Genomic DNA, 22,680 nt, shown 5'->3' with positions numbered 1-22,680 from the left:
ACCAAAGGTCTGCACAGATTATATGATTTGATTAAAACTATGGTGCCTCAAATGGAAAAAAAAATCTGTATGTGCCTATTTTTCAAAGCTTTAGGAAATTATAGTTGTAATCATTGGAAGTATATTTGTCTGAATGAAATCACTATGTATGACTGAAAATCAAATTCCTGTTGGGCAAGTGAACAAGCAGCTGCTTACCCATGTGTTTCTGGAACACCGACAGCAAGACATGCAATCTCTTTCATTCGGAGATCCCCATTGGGGGTGGAATTCCGAGGGCTCTCGAAGTAACTGAAAACCCCATCATTCAAGGTGCACCAACGCTGGCTGAACTCTGAAACAATTACAGAGAAAAATCAAATCAGAGATTAGAACAGGGTGGTTTTTGTGAACAATAACAAGCAAACAAAATATCTTTGGGTGCACAATGTACTGGTAATGACATCTCCGACAGGTTTTTAAATATAAAGTCATATGGATATGTGAAAAAAGTAGTAGTTGTTATAAAGCAAAGGTGTGTATCGCTGAGATGTTAAAGTGTGTATCGCTAAGCTTCTGGGATATGGCTGGAGCTTAAAATGGTAAATGGAACCAATTCCTGTAATGGAACTTGCTTGTGAAAAGCATAGAATTACAGCGGTTTACCAAATATGGTCAGGGTAAAAAATGTTTTCCTGTCAAATGTATAGTTATCTTCCCTCCCAGGATACAGTACAGTGTATGTCAATACCAACTCTTATGTGCGACTGATTATACTGCTGTTCTCCAGGACACACTTAAAATCAACAGGACTACAATCAAGAGTTTTGGTGAACCACATTTTTATAACAAAGACATTCCTTGTCTCCATTTTCCTAAATCCAAAGTCCCAAAGAAATACTCAAAGCGCTTGTGTCTATTGTGAACAGGCTGACAGGAGAAGATGAACAATAACTGACCTACCTTCTTTAGCTTTCCGTTCTGTAACTGGCTTTCCCATTGACCCTGTCTTGAACAGAAATCCATTGTGAGTGATTGAGGGTGGAGCCACATAGTATTGCCGGTCCAGGTGACCTCCCACCTCTGACCTCGGGATCTCTGGAACCAGAAGAAAAGAAAGTTGGACAACCCCTCTAATCTACTGAACATCTACTGCACTGAAGGTACGGAAGGTTTTGTAATAACGGTTGCATTGGCTTAGAACTTGTTTCCCTTAAGAATAGCAAGGGTGGTTTAAAACACAGCAAACAAATCATGCCGAGGAGCGAATAAACTAGATTCAAGTTATGCATGTTAGGGTGAGGCTGCTGGTTGAACAGATAGAGATTTTCCTTATCTTCACATAACCTCAACACACAATGCTTGTAGAAGCTGAACATTGAAGATATCCCTAAATAACAAAGTCTACCACAAATCATGTCTATAGCTATGGCCAAAGGTTTTGCTTCACCCTATAGAATTCTATTTAATTTTGCTTCATAAAGTCGAGTGTAGTTTTCCATATACTTCACAAAAAACTGACAAAAATGGAAAAATATGACATTTTGAAATCTAACATGCGGACAGATTGTCACCCACCTGTGTTTTTGTTCTGGGCCAGGAACTCCACCTGCAGCTTTTGATCAAAGCTCTTGGCCAGGGAGATGGGGGAGGGGCAGTCCGGGTCTCCTGTGTCACAGTTCACATTTGCCCCACAAAACACTAGGGAGAGCGTCTCACCAACATCGCTTGACTGCATATTGATGCACAGAGCCTAAAACAAGGCAGAAACAGCAACACACCAATACTTTAATACTAGTGCTTTTATAAAACCTCTCCCCTGTAGCAAAACACAGTCCCAAAATGTACTGACCGGGTCTGAATTTGCTTAAATATATTATTATTTGTTTATTTAGCAGACGCTTTTATCCAAGGCGACTTACAGCGACTAAGGTGTGTGAACTATGCATCAGCTGCAGGGTCACTTACAACTACGTCTCACCCGAAAGACGGAGCACAAGGAGGTTTAGTGACTTGCTCAGGGTCACACAATGAGTCAGTGGCTGAGGTGGGATTTGAACCGGGGACCTCCTGGTCACAAGCCCTTTTCTTTAACCACTGGACCACACAGCCTCCTATATTGAATCCTGATTATAGAAATACACACAAGCCACCGCTTATTCTTCCCCCTGGCTGTTTTATCCCCTCAGTTTGCTTCTGTGATGGAGCTCTTGGCACCCAGAAGCATTAAAATGATAAAAGTTGTGTGTGCCAGTACACAAATGAAAAATGATCCAGTGCCACATTAATATTACATTCTTCCAAAGTGATTCACAGGTTAGCAAGATAATGAGTATGGCTCATTTCCAATTGTTTGGTCTTACTCCGACGCAGTTCAGAAGTGCCAGAGGTTATGTATTTTCTTCTAACACCTGTAAACACTGATGACAAATTCAGAGGATATTTTTATGCTGAGCCCAGGGAACGAATCACAGTGAAACTTGCAACAGTGAAACTGATAGCGTGTAAAAACCGGAAAGGAAACAGCAAAGAACACAAGTGCAGTGTAAATCCATACTCTTCATAGATCCGGAACCTTTCCCCACGCAACAGCACTGCACAACTAAGGAGGACAAACCACCTCTGGTGAATTCATGCTATAGTCAATTCTTTGATAAAGGGTGCGCAAACTCACGCATGTTATAGTACAAATTCAGCCAGCTACTTTTACTACAATTACTGAATTGACCAATGGGTCAAAACTGTTTTATCTGTTGTTGATAAATCAACTGTAAAATGTGGTTGTTGAAATAATGGATGAACTACATCTATCAACAACATTTTCCATCAGTCTTGTAAAAAACTGAATTTACAGTATGCATGTGGAATAGCGTTTTGTACCAATGCATTCATATAACTATATTAAATATTGAATGATACAGTAACTAATGTTTGTGTTCCACTGCAAGTCACACACAGTCAAAAAAGTGTAAGGTTAATCAGGACTGCATCACATTGTGCATTTTCATCAAGGGAAGGCGATAACAGGATACAATGTAATGTGTACTTGCCAAAAAACACAGGAAAGCAGATGACAGTGCTCGGGTATCCAGTCTCCCAAAGAGAGGGAGACTATGTCAAATGGTTTAAATTCCTTTTCGTCTGCTGAAGCAAAGTATGTCTGGCCTATGAATTTTAACCACAGTACAGCTAAAATCGATACAAAAATAAAAATTTGATCTATTTTAAGAATTATAATAACTCAAACTGCATGCAATTAGAAGATTTACAGAAAATATTGCATGTCAATGACAGAATAAAGAGCTACAAAGACATGCTTCATAACATTTTCTGTGGAATATAATGCTAGATTATTGCACAGTATACACATTACATTGCATTTTAAACTACAGTACATTTTTAATATATAATCAATTCTTTTATTTAAAAAAACACAGTATCTGTACTTCCCAACTTTATTTTCAGCATAGTTCTAGTTTGCCTTAAGAAAATAAATGTTAAGCTGCTTGTATAATTCTAACAAAAGCTTTTCTTTAAAAATGAAACCAAGTAGACAGTTCATCTGAAAAAAATGCCAGAACACTCAATGCCTAATGCTGATGAACAAGTCCAGGGTTCTGCCAAGCAGGTTTTAAACCTGAACTAATGGCAAAGAGATTAATGCAACACATTGGCATGCAAACGCCCCTGCATTATTGTTTTAAGCCACAATCACGTCTTAGCAGTCACAACACATTTACCAAACAGCCAAAACAAAGTATGGAGATCCCTAAACTCACCCATTAAAACAATACCAGGGTTTAAAGAAGTTCTTCAGTATGCCAAACAGAAAGACAAATCAAAACACGGGGACACAGGGAAACAGCAGCCTAGCTATGGACGAGAACTTTTTCCAGTCTCACTTATCCCAACCCAAACAATGGGATGGGGGTTGAGACTGAGGCGATTAAACATTTCTACGGACAGTTATGATGTCACAAAGAGGGAGGGGTTTTTTCAGTTGGACACACAAACCAGAATGCAGAGAGGGAGCTGAAACCCTGGTAGGTTGGCACATTTCCAGCTCATATGGCCCTGAAGGATGAAGTGTTGTGGGATTAAATTGCTACTAACAGGCAGCCACGATTGGAGTATTTTGGTCCACATTAAAAATGCAGTGCATTTGTGCTTAATAAAATGTAGAAATGGAATGTTTTCAGCCTTATTCAGGGGACAAATTGATGGGAGAGCTCTGTTCACACCTTTCTCAGCTATTATTTGTTTGTTTAGCAGACGCCTTTATCCAAGGCGATTTACAGAGACTAGGGTGTGTGAACTATGCATCAGCTGCAGAGTCACTTACAACTACGTCACACCCGAAAGACGGAGCACAAGGAGGTTAAGTGACAATGAGTCAGTGGATGAGGTGGGATTTGAACCGGGGACATCCTGGTTACATTTCTTTAACCACTGGACCACACAGCCTCATGCAGCATGACCGGCTGTAACAAGTCTCATAACACCACCTGCTCTCACAATCTGTTGGCTCTTTTCCGATAAACATTCTAATGAAATCTTTCAGAATTGTTTTAATCCCCTGGCCAATATCCCCTCCCAGGTAAATGACATACAATCTGGTGCAGCATTGTTTTTATATAAAGCAGCCTCTTCATTAAACAGGCGGGCACATCTTCAACATCCACTTACTGTATTTCCTGTGTTTGTACTTAAGCTTTAATAGCTTATGGAACCCTTATATGAATAGGTCTGGTCCCCAATCTTTTACCTCTCAGACCAGACCTGAGACTGAAAGAGAACATGTGACCATTCTAAAATGGAATGGTTGCAGCCTAACTTATTTATTTATTTGTTTATTTTTATTTGCAATCTATGCAAATGTTTCATGTCAGGTAACGTTCCATGTGTTTGACCTGCAACTATTCAGTAACATTAATGAGAAAGCGTAAAAAAAGAATGATCAATACAGCATATAGCATTATAACCATATATGGCTTATCCAAGGTCACACTCTGAGTCAGTGGCGAAGCTAGGACTCAACCAATATCTTTAACCGTCTTCCTTTCAAACAGTGTAATGCTGCAATTCTGTGGTGGCACAACAGAGGGAGTAGCATTCCACTATATATGGTATCCAAAAGATTAAAATTCATAACTAGATTAAACAGCTTTTCCTGTAATTTGTATTAAACACCTCATATAGGTTGGCAATAACTCAAAACAAAAGGTATTGTACTTTTACAGCAATTCTATCATCAGATTTTGTGATTTATTGGGAAGCATGTGTACCTTGTCCAGAGCCTCCTGGTTCCCAAACAGTGGATGATAACGCCGGTACTTCCCCTCCCGGTATTTGGCACTGATAAATCTCCGCCTCTCTTCACTGGTGCTTGCTGGTGACAGCGCCTCACTCGGGGGCACGTTCGCTGCCCAGAATGCATTGCTCCGCCGATTACCCAGCACCTGAAACAACTGCGTGAGGGAGGGTGAGAAACAGTGAAACATTGAGTAATGTCTACAAATGCGCCATTTATTTGGCCTTAATCATTTATGTTTTGGGCCTACAGAAAGTACTTATACTAAATGTATTACTTTGGTATTATTAAACTTCAGTCTGCCTTAGGGAATTGAGTTTTTGAATCGCCAATTGAAAGCAGTATATTTAGAAAGGAGTTTATCAGGACAGATGCACGATCAGTCCTACTTAAAGCCAGTGCTGCTTAAACCAATTTTATACCTGTATGGAACTAAGCAGAGAGGGGAAACAGACCAGCCTCCCAACACCAGAATCAGACATGTTTCAGGACCCCCTACCTCAACAAGCTCCTCAGTCCAAACTTTTTTGTCCATCTTCAGACTCCGTACTTTTGAGATGCTTGGCCCAAGACCTCTGTGCTCACCTGTGTAACACAGAAACAATGTTGCTTTTTAAACAGGCACAAAGAAATAGCATAAAGACACTGATAATGACATTAAGCCTAAACATTTGTCAAATAACTGTACTCCTTTCTTTTACAATATAGACTAACTTAACGCTTTGACGCAACAGACGTCCTCAGCACAAAATAAAGAATATCATGTTCTTCTGGAAAAACAAAACATCTTCATTCAAAAGACAGCTAAGCCGATACACTGTCAAGCAATGCCAGGAAAGATGCTGTGGACAGTCAGATTAGAAAGGGCACACATACCTGCACAACGCTTACAGAACACCACACAGAGGTTGATGGCAGCCCATTCAGGTTGCGCGGCCCCACAGTCGGCACAGAAGCAATTGGACTCCTCTTTCCAGATCTTCTCAGCCACCTCATAGTTGGACAGAGCCTCTCCGATGGAGTTCTGCATGGCCTCCATCCACTCCTCCTTCTGCTTGTCTGAATCTGCCACAAAACTGAGAGGGAACTGATATCAGACATCACAGAAAAGAAACACTACTGGGGGCTTGGTACCGCAGCGGGCTAACAGCTTTCCACCTCTGGCATGGGTTCGAATCCAGCTCAGTGAAGACCACCACACAATTAGGTACAATTTGGCTCATACTGGGAGGGGCATACAAACTGAACGTTGAAGTATAGCATTGAAATATGAGCAAAGAGAGCTTGGTCATTTAAAAAAAGTATTAATTTAAATAAAAAATGATTGAATTGAAAATAATGTGTGCGTCTTTCATGTAGGGCAACGTGGTAATACATGTTACTACCAAGCTGTGGTTATAAATATTACATACGACTATTATATTGATGTGTTTTAATTTCAACGTGGAGAAGAGCATTCCTTGCTCACAGCATGGTTTCCACCTGCATGTGCAAACACTGTAGCGATTCAGGTGTATATAAGGGGGAGTAATTATTCTGGAGTATCCAGCTGAACGTTATTTTCTGAGGGTGGCGATCTGCATATCCTGTAGCACATCCCACTGAGGAGATGAGTGAATTTTGGATGACATCATTGAGCTGTTAGTAACTCTTTGGGTGGTCCTTTAAATGTTTCAGCCAGTACAGCCTGAGAAATATAAAACCTTTCAAAGAAGAGTATGCTAACACAATTCTCACAGTCAGCCCTCCTCACCTGAAGGTCCTGTAGGGGGTGGTGAGGTCGAAGGCCCTGCGATCTGCATCCTTCACATTTCCCAGGTTCATCTCTATGGAAGTGATGCCGATCCCTAGCTGGTAATCCTAGCACCAGGACAGAGGGGGTTTACAAATATACAAAATCATAAGTTACATAGAAAAAAAAAAAAAAAGAGTCCAGTTAAACTAGACACAGCCAGTCAATACACCTCATCTCCACACTTTAAAGTACTATTGGGATGCAAGGATTGGCACAGAATACTGCAGGCATTTCTCATTTCCATCTCCTGATAGTATTAAAATGGAGGAATATAAATTTTGACAAGCTAAGAAAAAAATATTTTCTGTAAAACGGTTTAAAATGTGATTCTAGTAGAAATGTATAAAAGACAAAACCATGTGGTCCACTACTTAGACTAAGACTGAATCCAGAGAGGAGTACCATTGTACTGCTGTTACTACCCTGGGATTGTACCATAAGCCTTCTGCAGGTGCCGGGAGTTGAGTAGTAGCACATAGATGTGCTGTGTGAAGTGTGCCAGATGTTTTGGAAACATGAAAACCCAGCTGTGAGAAACATCCCACTTTCACAAACGTCTTTTTCATGACCCTACCAAATGACATTACTTTTACCTCCCAGAATTTTGCATGCAGTGTCATTTAACCCTACAAATATGAAGTCACACCTCAAAAAGGTGTCTGATATCATGATGCTGTGGCAATAGTCAAATGACTAGGTTCTATTTATTGTACAGTACTGACGCTCAGACTTTGAGTAACATAGAATACAGTTGTGTATCAAGTATAACGCCAGTATCTCAAAGCGTTGGATGTTAATGATCTGGAAGCCAGTCAAATGACAACAATATGGAAGCAGGTCAAAGTGAAGGGATTCGATAGATATTAAAAATCCCTGAAAATATGAAAAGTCGGCATCTGTAATAGTTTCTGGTGCATCAGCAGCTGCAATAGAGCTCAATCAATGCTTAATGAAATGCAAACCTCGTTATTCTTATAGAGAAAGACTTTATCCCCTGACACCACCACGTAGAGTTTGGAGCGCAGGCCCCTTAGTTCCAGGGCGCCTTGCTTCTCCTCGCTGGCTGCGCTGGACTGCTGTAACAAGGACACCCGGTTCGTCACATTGTGGTCTCGGACAGTCTCTTGCAAAACCTTTACCCACTCATTACGATCAGCTGGAGAGGAAGGAAAGGAAATCAACATTGTTATTCAACATACACTCCCAATGAATCTGCTGGTTGTGGTGTACAAATCTAATTGGGATATGTCGTCCTTTTCCACTTTTAAATGTGTAGCGCATGGTAGAAAGACTTGCAGACTTTTTGTTTTATTCCTAAAATTGTAAATATTGCAAAAGATACCATACAAAACATGTGATCGTCTTAGTCAGCATACTCTGCACCTTCTCTTATGAGTGCCCTCTGATAATAGGACCCGATAAACATCCCCAGAACTATATGGATTGATATGGAAGAGACTCGGGGACAAAAGCAACATCTCCCCCAATGGGAATAAACATCAGTGTTAGAAAACTAGCAAGAAGCAACTAAATTCCAAGTGCATGTAGGAGTTCAATTATAAACAAACTAGTTTAAGGTTGTAACAGTTGGAAAGAAAAGGAAGCATACTTTAAAAGAAAGGTGTACCTTCAATTGAAGTGTTTTTATTTCACTCTCACGAGTTTGTACATAAGCTAAAAGCAGCCGAGAGAATAATAATAAAAGTGTAAATGCAGACAAATATCTTCAGTAATATATGACAATAACCACAGACCTAACCTATGAATAGCTGTCATCTGTAATCATAAACATTTACTTTTTTAATTATTATTTGATTATGGGGTTTTGAAGATACTAAACAGAGGAGTTGACACAATATGTGGTTTTATGTGTGAATATTAAACTTCTGTCTCTTCTCCAACACACACGCACAAACACAGATCTATAAAGTAAAATAAAAAAACGTTACTCACAGTCACTCTCGGCTTTGAAGACAAACGTCCTATTGTTCGTGACCACCTCAAACTTCTGGTCCCCCACATTAGCAACACTAGTAATAGAAGCCGTTGGGATGATTCGCTTTGAATACATGTCCTGCAAAACAGAACCTTAATCATTTGAACGGTTTACAGGGCAAGATGGGTCTGTATTGATGTATAATATTCACAAATTGTTAGTAAAAATGTGTATTTTTCAAGGGTATTAAGTCCTATGTAGCTACTGTAAGAATGATGCTTGAGTGTGAACAGCTGAAAAAGACATTAGTTTGGATATTTCAGTAGCATAAATAGAAATATAAAATTGTGGGTATATTTTTTAAACAATTAAACAGACCCAAATTGATGACTGTTTCTTATTTTCGGATGCCTAATATCATTAGAACTGCTGGCTTGTATTTTGAGGCAGGCCTGATTTCCATAAAAGGGGTTTGTTTTTATAGCGCTATTCATTTAAGAACACGAAAGGCCCCATTTTGAAGTGAATGCTAAGTTTGCCCTCCTTTTTCTGAAAAAAATAAAGCCTTTTTAGGATTGTAAAATGAGTAAGAAACAACTCAAAAGAATAAATGAATTGCTCCAACTTGCAACAAATTAGTTTCTCGATAGTGTCATAATATTGATGTTTTTGCCTTTTAAAAAAAAAATGGGGGAAAACTTTGCAATTACTTCAAAAATCAGACGGGTAATATCGCGATACTCAATGTATCTTGATAATTTCTGGACTAATATTGCAATAATGAAAAAGTTAATATTGTGATATCCCTAGTCAGGGCTAGTTTCAGTAAGTCACAAGGTTAAACAGACTGTTATCAACAGCCACTGGACCACACTGCTTCCTCTTCCTTTTAAAAAGTGGTTGACTCAGGATAGTTCAGTCTCTATTTGTCTACTCTTCTCGCCCCTTTAAAAGGTCCTTCCACAGCAGTTGAGCCACACAGACAGGAGAAGGGAAGTGCATGTGTGGAGGGGTGGGGGGGCTATTGTGATGACAAGTGGATTTGTCAGTGGTAGCAGCAAATTCTAATGCCAAATCAAGCAGTGCAAGTGAAGCAACTCAAATAAAAATAATAAATAAAACACCTTATCACTGTCAAAATATCTCAAGTACTCTGCATCAAGCTTCACCCATCGTTTCTGGTAGATATACGAGCTGCAGAAAAAAACACAAAAAAAACAAGAAACTCAATGTAGAACACATATTTACAGGGCAGGGACAGTCTTGTAACACAGAAACAATATATGTGAGGGTGTTTCTGCTATTCAGTATAACTCAAGATTTGCTCCATTGTAAGCTGGTATTGTAAGAATGTGTGTGTCTGTGTGGGAAAGGTTCCCCTGTCTGCTGTACTCTCTCTCAGTTCCAGTGAACATCTCGCTCTGAGAAGGCATTTGTCATAAGCGGCAGCTTTCTGCAGAGCAACTATCTACACAGACATCACAGTCTTGAAATGTTTAGCAAGAAGGGCCTAACTGTTTCAAAAACCAAGAGGTGCATGAAGCGTCACCAGACCACAAATGAGTATGAGCTGAAAAAACTAAACCTCAGAACGCTACTACAGCTGGTTAGGAGAGTTATTTAAAGAACAAAGATACTATTGCTGCATTTACAGAGCAATTAAATAAGGGCCAGGTTAGCACAATTTGCTCTTTGAAGTGTTAAGACTCCCCGACCGAGGGGATTGTTTGTGAGGGTTACTGACCCAGGTCGCGTCAGACCCAGGGAACCGGCTTGTCAGGTTGCCAAACAGATGGCCATTTCATGTTGACATACATTTATAAACTCTTTTGTTACACCGCTGGGACTGTTTAGTGACCTTCTGAACGGCAACAGATTTAGTCAGTTTGTAAACTGTTGCTTTACCAATTGATTTGCCAGACACCCACATTCCTGCCCAAATAGTACATGTTTAAAGTGATGAAAAAGTCTTAAGAGAAAGCTCCTAGCACTTACCCCTGTGGAGGATTCTTGCACAGCCAGCCATGTTTAATAACAGGCGAGAGCTGAGGCACTGTGCTGACATCTCCTTTCGCTCCTATATTCAGGCTGACCACTGAGCGAGTAGAGACTCTCTGCTGGAGCATACTCTGACCATAGTCCTGCCAGGACTTTCCACTAGACACAGAAAGCAACAAACCCAGTCAGAAAGAGGCAGGGTTTCACAAACCCCCTGCCCCCACCCCCACCAACTCTGCCCCCGATTGCAAAAAGTTTGAAAGTGTTTCTCCAAAATAAAATTCCTTAATGTTTAATGTGGTCTTTAATAGTGGCGCTTACTAGGGGTTGGACATCAGTTGCCACCCCCCCAACCCCCATTTACTGTAGATAAGTTCTACAATATTTTGTGCCAAATGGAGTTTGGTTATGCTGAACAGCAACCTTATTATACTGTACTGCACCTTTAAATGTATCTTGTTTTAACCAAAGCAAAACCTCCTCATAAATGAGAACAAGATAATATAAAGATCATAAATCCATCCCTGAAACAACCCCCCACTCCCCTCAAATAAAAAAATAAAAAGGTGAATGTGTTGGGTGATGCTATTTATCATATGCAAATGCATTACCTTTCAGTTAGGTATGAGGATATTTTTAAATGGCCTTATTTGCCACACTTACTTATTTGATATGGCTTCATAGCTATCGTTATCTTCGTCCAGATGCTCGTCATCGCTGTAGAGGCTGTTCAATCGCTTCCCCTTTTCTACCGTCAGGAAATCTTCCTATTGGACATAAGAGGAGCCAATCAGGTAACAGACTTTGGTTTGCGGACGGCTTTTTACTTTTTATACAACTAAAATCTGCCTCCTTTCACGTCATTTCACAGCACTCTCCCAGTGAAATTGATGTCAAAACAGCAAATATATTCATATATTCAAGTTTTTTGTCGGTAACCTGAACAAAAATCACATCAGTAAATGTGGCTGGTTGTGATGTCTCGAGCACTGACCTTTTCCGACATCTCTACGGGGTCAAACAGATTGTCGTCAATCTGATCACAATATTCATAGCCCTCTGAGCTGTCTGTTGAAGAAGATTCTGAACAAAAGAGAAATACAAATGTGTCATTGGCCAAGAGAAGCTTTTTGTGTGAGTCTCCAATACTGTATGCTTTTCTAGACAGTGGGGCAGTCCTGGCCATGCAACATACTAGTTTGCTATGCTCACAAGTTTTTCTCACAAGTTTCACGATGAGCTTGAGATAAATCTAATCTTCTTTATAAATGTTCATTATTCACAGGTGCTTTTGGGGGCTTATCCACTGTCAATATCCAGACACTGTCAATATCTGTCAGTCTTTCCTTGTGGAACATCATCAGGGCTGAAATGTTGCATCCAAAGGGCTGTTTTAATGGGGATGATGTGACCACACATTGAAGGGAGGGTATGACTGTTTAAACCATTTACAGTACATGGTACATTTATACAAAGATAGTGAGTCAGAATGCTGTCAATTTGGATAAGTGTAATATAGAATTCTGTATGACAGCACTATAAAACTATGCATGAAGCAATAACAGTAAAAATGAACATTATCAAAGCAATCTTAAATGTTCCACATTTTTCACCGATCAGAAGTATCTGCACCACCTAATTAAATGTCCAAAGTGCTGCACACAATTCAGCACAAGGCTAAACGCTTCCTCATGATCGACAGAATCAACAGGATCACCAGTAAGCTGACCTTCCCAAGCCATAAAGGAAATCAGTCACACACAGAGGTGGAAGTCAATTATGTGGTCAAATCCAGGCCACAATATTGACAAATGAGCAGACACCCTTAGAAAAGGATTTGTAATGCCAAGCAGAAAGTCGGTAGAAGTCTTTGAAACATGCCGCAGGAACTGCTGATCTTGTTTTTCTGGGTTTTGCTGGTTTAGACATGTCCAAAATACAGGCGTGGTGCTGCCGAAAGGACACTTGGGATAGATTCAGCGCTTCATTTTTCAATATTCCCGGCTGCTTTTTGCAGTTTATTTAGCGTCTCCGTAGCATTTAACCGAAAACAGCAAAGCGGGGCCCAGTGTAAAAGTGACATGGTGTGGTATCTGCACATTAAGTGACAGATTGCCGTAATTAACTATTTATTATGTTTACTCACACAGGGTTAGCGGTACAAGGAAAAACATACCATTTAACCACTGTACTGCTGTACAGTAATTGACATGAACTGAAGAGAGCGATATAACTTTTAAAAGCATAAAATAAGGAATACGTTTACAATCTTATCTCTATTACCCAAACTACTATGGATTTTGTTTTTCTAACATACCTAAAATGTCAGCTCACGCACAAACCTGTTTCCAAACTTGTTTCCTAACTCTCCCGCAGTATACAGTCCCTGTATCACACACTGTCCTAACAGTCTCTAGTGTGAAAAACAGAACTGCAGAGACTGGGGGGGGGGGCTATAAAAACAGCAGAAAATTCTTACATCACTGTAAAACCACCTCCTGCTGTGGATATAGCTCTATCTACACAAGCAAGGTTTTATCATTTTGGGTTTTTTTTCTACAGACAGTGTTAGTGTTAGAGTTGCAGTCATTTGAATTAAACAGACACGTCTATGAAAGAAGCTAATTGTACAGAAGGCTCAGAAATATGCACTGTTACTTCAAGTTTCACTGTTTACGAACACTAGTCCCTGCCCGGGTACTTACTGATCTTTGAGAGTTTAGGAGATTTTCTCTGGGGTAGGTCAGGTAGGCTGAATGGCTGATAAGACAGTTTGGTCCTTGGGGGAACCACCGGGACCTTCTCACCCTCCTCTGGATCATTAACTGGAGACAGATTGCTAAATAAATAAATACATAAATAAATAAATAAATAAATAAATAAATAAAAGCATTGAGACTAACAAATTCAATTAGCACTCTAATGGGTTAAATGCTATGTTATTGAAGGCCGCTTAAACAAAGCTTTAAAGTGGTTGAAGCCAAGATATTAACAGTATCAGGCCTTATCCTTGAAATTACCACAGAAGTGAAATAACCTACAAAGCGAAGCAGTATCAACCTTCCTGAATGAAAGGCAAACAAACTGAACTTCCTTTTAAGCTGGTTTAGTTTCAGATAAGTTTTAAAATGAAAATGCAAACTCGCTTAAACTTGTTCTTTTTTTTCTTCAGAATTGCACACTGGAGGCCTACATAGCAAACCGAAGTGCATGACATGTGCAATTATTTAGTTCAGTACAACCACTGTAACTCAAAAACCACTTTAACTAAAAAACACAGTTTCGTCAACTGCGAGCTTAAAGAAATGGTTTAAAAATCCACTTTTTCAAACCGTAATTAGCTCTAGCAACATTATCACTACCTCCCTTTACTTTTCTTGAACATTCTTTGTTTCTGTGCTCGTTTCACGTTTTAATTGGGGATATGCATCCATGAAACGAAACCCTACAGATGAAATGTTTCTGCTGTTTCCTTAAATTGTTCAAACTAACGCCAACTTTGACTTAAAATATCTTAGTACCTCGTTTGTGTTTTTTGTTTTTTTTGTTTTTTTTTAAAACTATAATTCAGGATGTGCAAATATAAAAACGCTTTTTCAATAACTTGATCGCAGCAAGGCCAATCGACTGAATTTGAACCAGCAACTTTTTATCTACGGTGCTGTATTTGATATCTGTATAATCCCAAATTAAAGTCTGAAAACAACAAATATATCTAAAATATCTTCAATTAACAAAGCTTTAAACTAGTTATTTATTTAAATTTTTATAAGATGGTTTAAATAAAGTTTGAATATCCAAAACTCTTCTAGACTTTAAAAAAAAAGCCACAAACAGTCTAAACCAGTTAATGCTTTGTGAATAGGGCCAAATGTTGCTCAAGCTAATATAAGTTACGAAAAGGATTATGCCTTTAATGAAGTCCGACTCATTGCTTTGCTTCCCATATGGGTTATTTAGTCATCTATGCACAGTTTTAGTGTTCGGAATGTGGAAAATACCAAAACAACCTTGCTGATGTTGTGTGCCAGCAAAGTGTTTCTTTGTATTAAACCCTAACCGTATAAAAAGCAACATCTCTTACACGCACCTCAGCTGCGTTTTTAATATATCTAGTTATTGTTTCACAGGACTAAAAGGGGAAAAAAAGAAAGATGAAGAAAATAATGCTTTGGATAACTCCCAGGGCAGAAACTGAGCAAGACACACTGGCATGACTTAAACCATGACTTAAATCTAAACGGTAGACAGAAATATCAAATGAATTTGCCCTCAACTGTAAGCGAACTGCACTGGTTTCCAGCAATCCAGAAAGTTATTTTGCTTTGATTGAGAATAGGTGGCTTCAGCAACCAGAATGGTCTTTTATGTAATTTTAGGTGTACGGCTTTTAGAAAATACATTTTTAGAAATAACTGGCAAAAACATTTGGTAGTGTCTGTAACAACTAAAATCACTTCACGTTCCAGCTGTTTCTAAAAGACAAAAAACAACGTACACTAAATGTTATCAATAAAGACCCTAGTTTTCCTATTTTATAGGAGATTCTAATTAAAATGTGAGTACTGTACTGCACCAAACAGCACAGCCTGAATCGTACAGGAGCTTGGGGGTTAAACAAAATACTAAAGACATGGCCAAAAAAGCTGGCTTGAATTAGACCTAGAAAGAAAATGGTGCCGAATGCGGATACATGATACATTGTGAAACTTTTGTGATGAAAAATCATTTTAAAAAAGGACTTCCTCGTGTTTCTCCTTAGGAGACAGAATCTGGGTACATTAGACTGAAAAATAAATAATTTTGCTTCTGCAAAACAAAAAGTAAAACACGTCATGGAAAAAATATATTTTAAAAGTGTTTTCAGAAAATCTCACAGTTAAAACATTATTGTAGCTTTACAATATACTTCCACTGACAAAAAAAAAGTAACAAAAACAGAGATATGGTAACCATTTGGAAACTAAAAAGGTTTTTTCTGACTATCATGCAGGTGCTTGTGATGTTTCTGCAAAGTTACATTGCGACATATCTTTTTATTTGGATGTGGGGGGGGGCAGGGGAGGGGTTATTATCTATTATCTTGTTCTAATTTATGAGGAAGTTCTGCTTTGGTGAAAACAAAAGATACAAAGGATTGATTCACTTATACAAGTTAAAAAAGCAGCACAGACAACTCTACCTATATTACCATCACAAAGGGCTACATACACCAAATCAAGTTTCATAGAAAGGTGAATCCTCACTGCATATGCCCTACTGGAAGAATGAAAGTGTTGCAAAATTATTAACCCAAAATATATACCAAAATGTGCAAAGTTATAACTCATGTGTGTATGCTTAATGTTCATGAAACTGTAACTTTTAATATTCTTGAACTCTTGAGTTAACGCTTTGTGATTAGGGCCCTGTATTCCTACAGACTTCACTAGGGTAGCCATATTAAGTCACAGGTCAAGTGAAGGCTACCCTTCTATTTTGCCAGAGGTGTTTTCATAACATTAAAGTCTGTTTCCCAAATGGGAGCGGAGGTGGCAGAACATTTACAAAAGGTTTTCAACAGACACAGGTGAATATGGAGAAAGCACAACACTAGCTATTTAAAATCCATCAATACATATAGCCAGGTTATATAAAGAGCCACCACACGACCCACAATTATGTGGCAGGACACAAGTTCAGATGAAGAACAACAACATGCACTGTTTAAACTGGCTCAGAGAACAAAAGAGTATGAGAAGGTAAGGTGGGTGGGTATGGTCAGTCAAGTCAGGTCTACTCAGAATTGAAATGATTAAACTGTGAAAAGCTCTGGAGACGCATAGTTTCTTCACACAGACCTCATCGAGTAGTTAAATATGTAAACACGTACAGGGTTGGTTTAGCTTGTGCAGATTTCTCATTTCGAATAATAAGTGAAAAAAAACAGGAATACAGTGATATATCAAGCAGCTTGTCTAACATTATATTATAAACCTAAACATGAGGTGGAATAGACTTAGTGCATCCAACCTATTCAAAATTTAAGAGTTTACAAGACTATATTCCCTTGAACTGTACCTTTGATTGTAAAACTTCAACTAACTGCAAAGACAAAGGCACATTATAGGCGAGGACTAAAAAAAAGTATAAAACTATAAAGGGAACTACTTTAAAAGGGAAATCTTTCAACTGCTCCTTCCTGTAACCATGTTGTTTGCAAATTTATATAGTTGTAATTGTCTTAAAATGACCTTGCTTCCAAATAGGAACTTGAACGTTTTACTTTTAAAGAATTCCTCAAACCAGAGATAAGCATTCCTGGAACTAAACCACAGAAAATGTTACCTACCTGTCAGATCAAGCCAAGTATCTCCATTCTTTTTGCTGAATAAAGACAATCCTTTTGCGGTGTTTAATTATAAATACAACATTATGTCCTTAAATGTATAAAATAGCACATAAAAAATAACCACCATACAAACTAAATTCTACTAGAGGATAATGAGGAAGCATATTTTGTCAGTATTTGTGCTCGGCTTTTCTTTTGTAACTTCCTGTATTACAGTCTCTCTGTTGACTTCTGTCAATGTAGTGTTTTGAACCCACACCGAGAGAGAGAGAGAGAGAGAGAGAGACCACAGGCTCCCAGAATCCACCTGGGCACCGACACAGAACTGTTTTGAGTTGCTCAGCATTCCACGGAGGAGCATTTGTGTAGCTGAAGCATTTAATAGTTTCAGCATGCTCACTTCTGGTGGGGAAGTTTCAAGCTTGTTTGCTTTAAGAGTTCCTCCAACTCCTTAACCCCTTATGGTCCGAAGCAGGCTTTGTTTATTTTTATGTTTCTGTGTGAACAGAAAAAAGGTGTACAGTGCAGTCTCATGGAGATTATTATTTATTTATTTATTTATTTTATAGAGAGCTTTGTTTTCTTATACTCCCCAAAAAGGTTAAACGAATAACTATAACAGAGTTCAAATAGAGCTTGACTGTCATCTAAAACCTTCTGCTGTTGCAAATCGCAAAGGCCAGTCTATTTGAATAGCATGTACTTTTACAGCTAAATGATACAGTAAATAAAGTGATAAACAAATATTAAATTAGTTTACCATAAAGTTGTATACAATTGTCCCTCGCTAAACCAGACATGTTATTTCAGACAACCTGTCTGTCGTCAGACGAGGTGTCCAGTTTAATAAATAAACTGCTCACACACATTTATAGTGCTAGTTTTATTTTAAATATATAAATCATTGCCCTGAAATAACATTAAATGTGTTCCCTGAACACATTACATTATGAAAAATTATAAATCTCTACAGTAGGGTCAGTATACAGTACAGTAGTAAAATCAAATGAATGCTTCGCACACTTTTACTTTAGCCTATATGCTACCAGTAACACAAAATAAACCGTTCTGCAGCGTTGTACACATTACTGTGCAATGCGAAAATAAGAAAATATTATTTTAAATTGAAACAATGATTTTAGCACATTTTTACCATAGCCTACTTGGTACACAATTAACACAAAATAACTTATGGTGCTGCTTTGACACGTTATGACACTATATAGTACCTTACATATACAGCACACACTTTACAGAAATAAATCATTTTTAAAATGTTCATAACATGTTTTTTACAGTGCACACATGGTTGCAAGTAAAACACATAGCCTACCTTCCAATTTATTTGTGCAAAACACAATTAAAGACTGCAAATTTGGCTAATTCACTGTCCTTTATGCACCCTTCACAGAAAGAAATAAATAAATATCCTCTGTACCGGACAGTACACACAAAGCTTTGTAACTGCAGTTGTAGTTGCTTTTGTAGGTCTTGTTTTCTATGAAGCGAATGCTTGTTGTGTGATACAGTAATACCGCCTGACAGCAAACCACAACCTGGGGTCTCACCCTATCTGCAGTAGATGGGTGGGTACATTGTACACTTATACAAATTAAAAAAGCAGCACAGACAACTCTACCTATATTACCATCACAAAGGGCTACACACACCAAATCAAGTTTCATAGAAAGGTGAATCCTCACTGCATATGCCCTACTGGAAGAATGAAAGCGTTGCAAAATTATTAACCCAAAATATATACCAAAAATGTGCAAAGTTATAACTCATGTGTGTATGCTTAATGTTCATGAAACTTTTAATATTCTTGAACTTTGAGTTAACGCTTTGTGATTAGGGCCCTGTATTCCTACAGACTTCACTAGGGTAGCCATATTAGGTCACAGGTCAAGTGAAGGCTACCCTTCTATTTTGCCAAATGGGAGCGGAGGTGGCAGAACATTTACAAAAGGTTTTCAACAGACACAGGTGAATATGGAGAAAGCACAACACTAGCTATTTAAAATCCATCAATACATATAGCCAGGTTATATAAAGAGCCACCACACGACCCACAATTATGTGGCAGGACACAAGTTCAGATGAAGAACAACAACATGCACTGTTTAAACTGGCTCAGAGAACAAAAGAGTATGAGAAGGTAAGGTGGGTGGGTATGGTCAGTCAAGTCAGGTCTACTCAGAATTGAAATGATTAAACTGTGAAAAGCTCTGGAGACGCATAGTTTCTTCACACAGACCTCATCGAGTAGTTAAATATGTAAACACGTACAGGGTTGGTTTAGCTTGTGCAGATTTCTCATTTCGAATAATAAGTGAAAAAAAACAGGAATACAGTGATATATCAAGCAGCTTGTCTAACATTATATTATAAACCTAAACATGAGGTGGAATAGACTTAGTGCATCCAACCTATTCAAAATTTAAGAGTTTACAAGACTATATTCCCTTGAACTGTACCTTTGATTGTAAAACTTCAACTAACTGCAAAGACAAAGGCACATTATAGGCGAGGACTAAAAAAAAGTATAAAACTATAAAGGGAACTACTTTAAAAGGGAAATCTTTCAACTGCTCCTTCCTGTAACCATGTTGTTTGCAAATTTATATAGTTGTAATTGTCTTAAAATGACCTTGCTTCCAAATAGGAACTTGAACGTTTTACTTTTAAAGAATTCCTCAAACCAGAGATAAGCATTCCTGGAACTAAACCACAGAAAATGTTACCTACCTGTCAGATCAAGCCAAGTATCTCCATTCTTTTTGCTGAATAAAGACAATCCTTTTGCGGTGTTTAATTATAAATACAACATTATGTCCTTAAATGTATAAAATAGCACATAAAAAATAACCACCATACAAACTAAATTCTACTAGAGGATAATGAGGAAGCATATTTTGTCAGTATTTGTGCTCGGCTTTTCTTTTGTAACTTCCTGTATTACAGTCTCTCTGTTGACTTCTGTCAATGTAGTGTTTTGAACCCACACCGAGAGAGAGAGAGAGAGAGAGAGAGAGACCACAGGCTCCCAGAATCCACCTGGGCACCGACACAGAACTGTTTTGAGTTGCTCAGCATTCCACGGAGGAGCATTTGTGTAGCTGAAGCATTTAATAGTTTCAGCATGCTCACTTCTGGTGGGGAAGTTTCAAGCTTGTTTGCTTTAAGAGTTCCTCCAACTCCTTAACCCCTTATGGTCCGAAGCAGGCTTTGTTTATTTTTATGTTTCTGTGTGAACAGAAAAAAGGTGTACAGTGCAGTCTCATGGAGATTATTATTTATTTATTTATTTATTTTATAGAGAGCTTTGTTTTCTTATACTCCCCAAAAAGGTTAAACGAATAACTATAACAGAGTTCAAATAGAGCTTGACTGTCATCTAAAACCTTCTGCTGTTGCAAATCGCAAAGGCCAGTCTATTTGAATAGCATGTACTTTTACAGCTAAATGATACAGTAAATAAAGTGATAAACAAATATTAAATTAGTTTACCATAAAGTTGTATACAATTGTCCCTCGCTAAACCAGACATGTTATTTCAGACAACCTGTCTGTCGTCAGACGAGGTGTCCAGTTTAATAAATAAACTGCTCACACACATTTATAGTGCTAGTTTTATTTTAAATATATAAATCATTGCCCTGAAATAACATTAAATGTGTTCCCTGAACACATTACATTATGAAAAATTATAAATCTCTACAGTAGGGTCAGTATACAGTACAGTAGTAAAATCAAATGAATGCTTCGCACACTTTTACTTTAGCCTATATGCTACCAGTAACACAAAATAAACCGTTCTGCAGCGTTGTACACATTACTGTGCAATGCGAAAATAAGAAAATATTATTTTAAATTGAAACAATGATTTTAGCACATTTTTACCATAGCCTACTTGGTACACAATTAACACAAAATAACTTATGGTGCCGCTTTGACACGTTATGACACTATATAGTACCTTACATATACAGCACACACTTTACAGAAATAAATCATTTTTAAAATGTTCATAACATGTTTTTTACAGTGCACACATGGTTGCAAGTAAAACACATAGCCTACCTTCCAATTTATTTGTGCAAAACACAATTAAAGACTGCAAATTTGGCTAATTCACTGTCCTTTATGCACCCTTCACAGAAAGAAATAAATAAATATCCTCTGTACCGGACAGTACACACAAAGCTTTGTAACTGCAGTTGTAGTTGCTTTTGTAGGTCTTGTTTTCTATGAAGCGAATGCTTGTTGTGTGATACAGTAATACCGCCTGACAGCAAACCACAACCTGGGGTCTCACCCTATCTGCAGTAGATGGGTGGGTACATTGTTGGCTATAGCTAGCAAAAGACTGTGGACTCTGCAGCAAGGCACTATTCCTGTATTTCTGTAAATCGTCTCTTGCTGGGTGGAGCTGTGACAGGTAGCCCTCCTCCAGGGAATACATTGCCATGGTTATAAAAGAGGAAACCAAACTGTCCTCTGTGGATACAAAGCACCCAATTTAAAACTCATTAAAAGTACCACCTCTCGGTACAGCTGTAACCTAGCTCAAACACAGCCGTATATTTTAAAACTGATGGTGGCAAATTAATTTAAACGAGTTGTTTGTTTTTAAAACCTAGCAACTGTACAGTCTTCCAGTCCCTCAACTCCAACCACCCTTACAATCTCCTAATCCCTAAATTTCAACCATTAGGTCCACATTGCCTCACTGTTGCTAAGTTCTGACCTCGAGGGCCACACGCCTCTCGTTTCCCATGCTGATAATTTGACCAAACTGCCAGGTACAACAGAAATTATATGTACTAACCTTGGATATGCTGCAGGTAAGGTGGCTATGTAAGGAAAGAGTGACATCTAGTGGACAGACTTAATTCATTTTGCATATTGTTTCATATATATATATATATATATATATATATATATATATATATATATATATTTATTCATTCAATTATATATTTTATGCAAAGCATCCCAGTTAAGCATTGCACCAGTTTGCAAAAACCTGGCCAACCATTTTTCCGGGCGACATGAGGTGCTGTATTAACAATTATGTGTCCACAGCAAATCATATTAAAAAGGAAGAATATGCAAGACTAAAATATTTTGCAATATACAAAAAAACAGACATGCATTCCTTTTCTGGAGGATTTAATGACTGAAGCTGCTTTGGTATGAGTCTTACAGGGATGACGTTAATCTGTAACATCTTAAAACAATGGTCATAAATGCAGATGAAAGTTTATCTTCATAGAGATATCTTTAAAATATCCAAGTTAAACAAGACATTTGGGACTAACTTGGTG

The 22,680-nt window shown here is 38.2% G+C and overlaps 1 protein-coding gene across 8 annotated transcripts in view; it reads right to left on the bottom strand.

The window, feature by feature from the left end:
• Positions 1–22,680, bottom strand: part of LOC117405092 (arf-GAP with Rho-GAP domain, ANK repeat and PH domain-containing protein 1-like) — a 68,352-nt gene that overhangs the window by 20,147 nt on the left and 25,525 nt on the right. For 6 of the 8 annotated variants that reach the window (XM_059028338.1, XM_059028341.1, XM_059028342.1 and 3 more), the window contains exons 3-16: positions 13,725–13,858; positions 12,014–12,102; positions 11,683–11,786; positions 11,017–11,178; positions 10,146–10,215; positions 9,039–9,159; positions 8,048–8,241; positions 7,044–7,150; positions 6,167–6,366; positions 5,790–5,875; positions 5,265–5,447; positions 1,558–1,732; positions 943–1,077; positions 199–334 (exon numbers count right to left, since the gene is read on the bottom strand). In XM_059028338.1, the coding sequence (XP_058884321.1) occupies positions 199–334; positions 943–1,077; positions 1,558–1,732; positions 5,265–5,447; positions 5,790–5,875; positions 6,167–6,366; positions 7,044–7,150; positions 8,048–8,241; positions 9,039–9,159; positions 10,146–10,215; positions 11,017–11,178; positions 11,683–11,786; positions 12,014–12,102; positions 13,725–13,858 (1,896 nt within the window). Of the gene's footprint in view, positions 1–198; positions 335–942; positions 1,078–1,557; positions 1,733–5,264; positions 5,448–5,789; positions 5,876–6,166; positions 6,367–7,043; positions 7,151–8,047; positions 8,242–9,038; positions 9,160–10,145; positions 10,216–11,016; positions 11,179–11,682; positions 11,787–12,013; positions 12,103–13,724; positions 13,859–17,350; positions 17,563–22,680 lie in introns of those variants that run through there. The other 2 variants (XM_059028343.1, XM_059028339.1) reach the window with 2 other exon arrangements.

Source organism: Acipenser ruthenus, chromosome 8 (assembly GCF_902713425.1).
Source record: "Acipenser ruthenus chromosome 8, fAciRut3.2 maternal haplotype, whole genome shotgun sequence".
NCBI lineage: Eukaryota > Metazoa > Chordata > Actinopteri > Acipenseriformes > Acipenseridae > Acipenser > Acipenser ruthenus.
The sequence above is the reverse complement of the archived record's forward strand: the minus strand, read 5'-3'. Positions and strand labels throughout refer to the sequence as shown.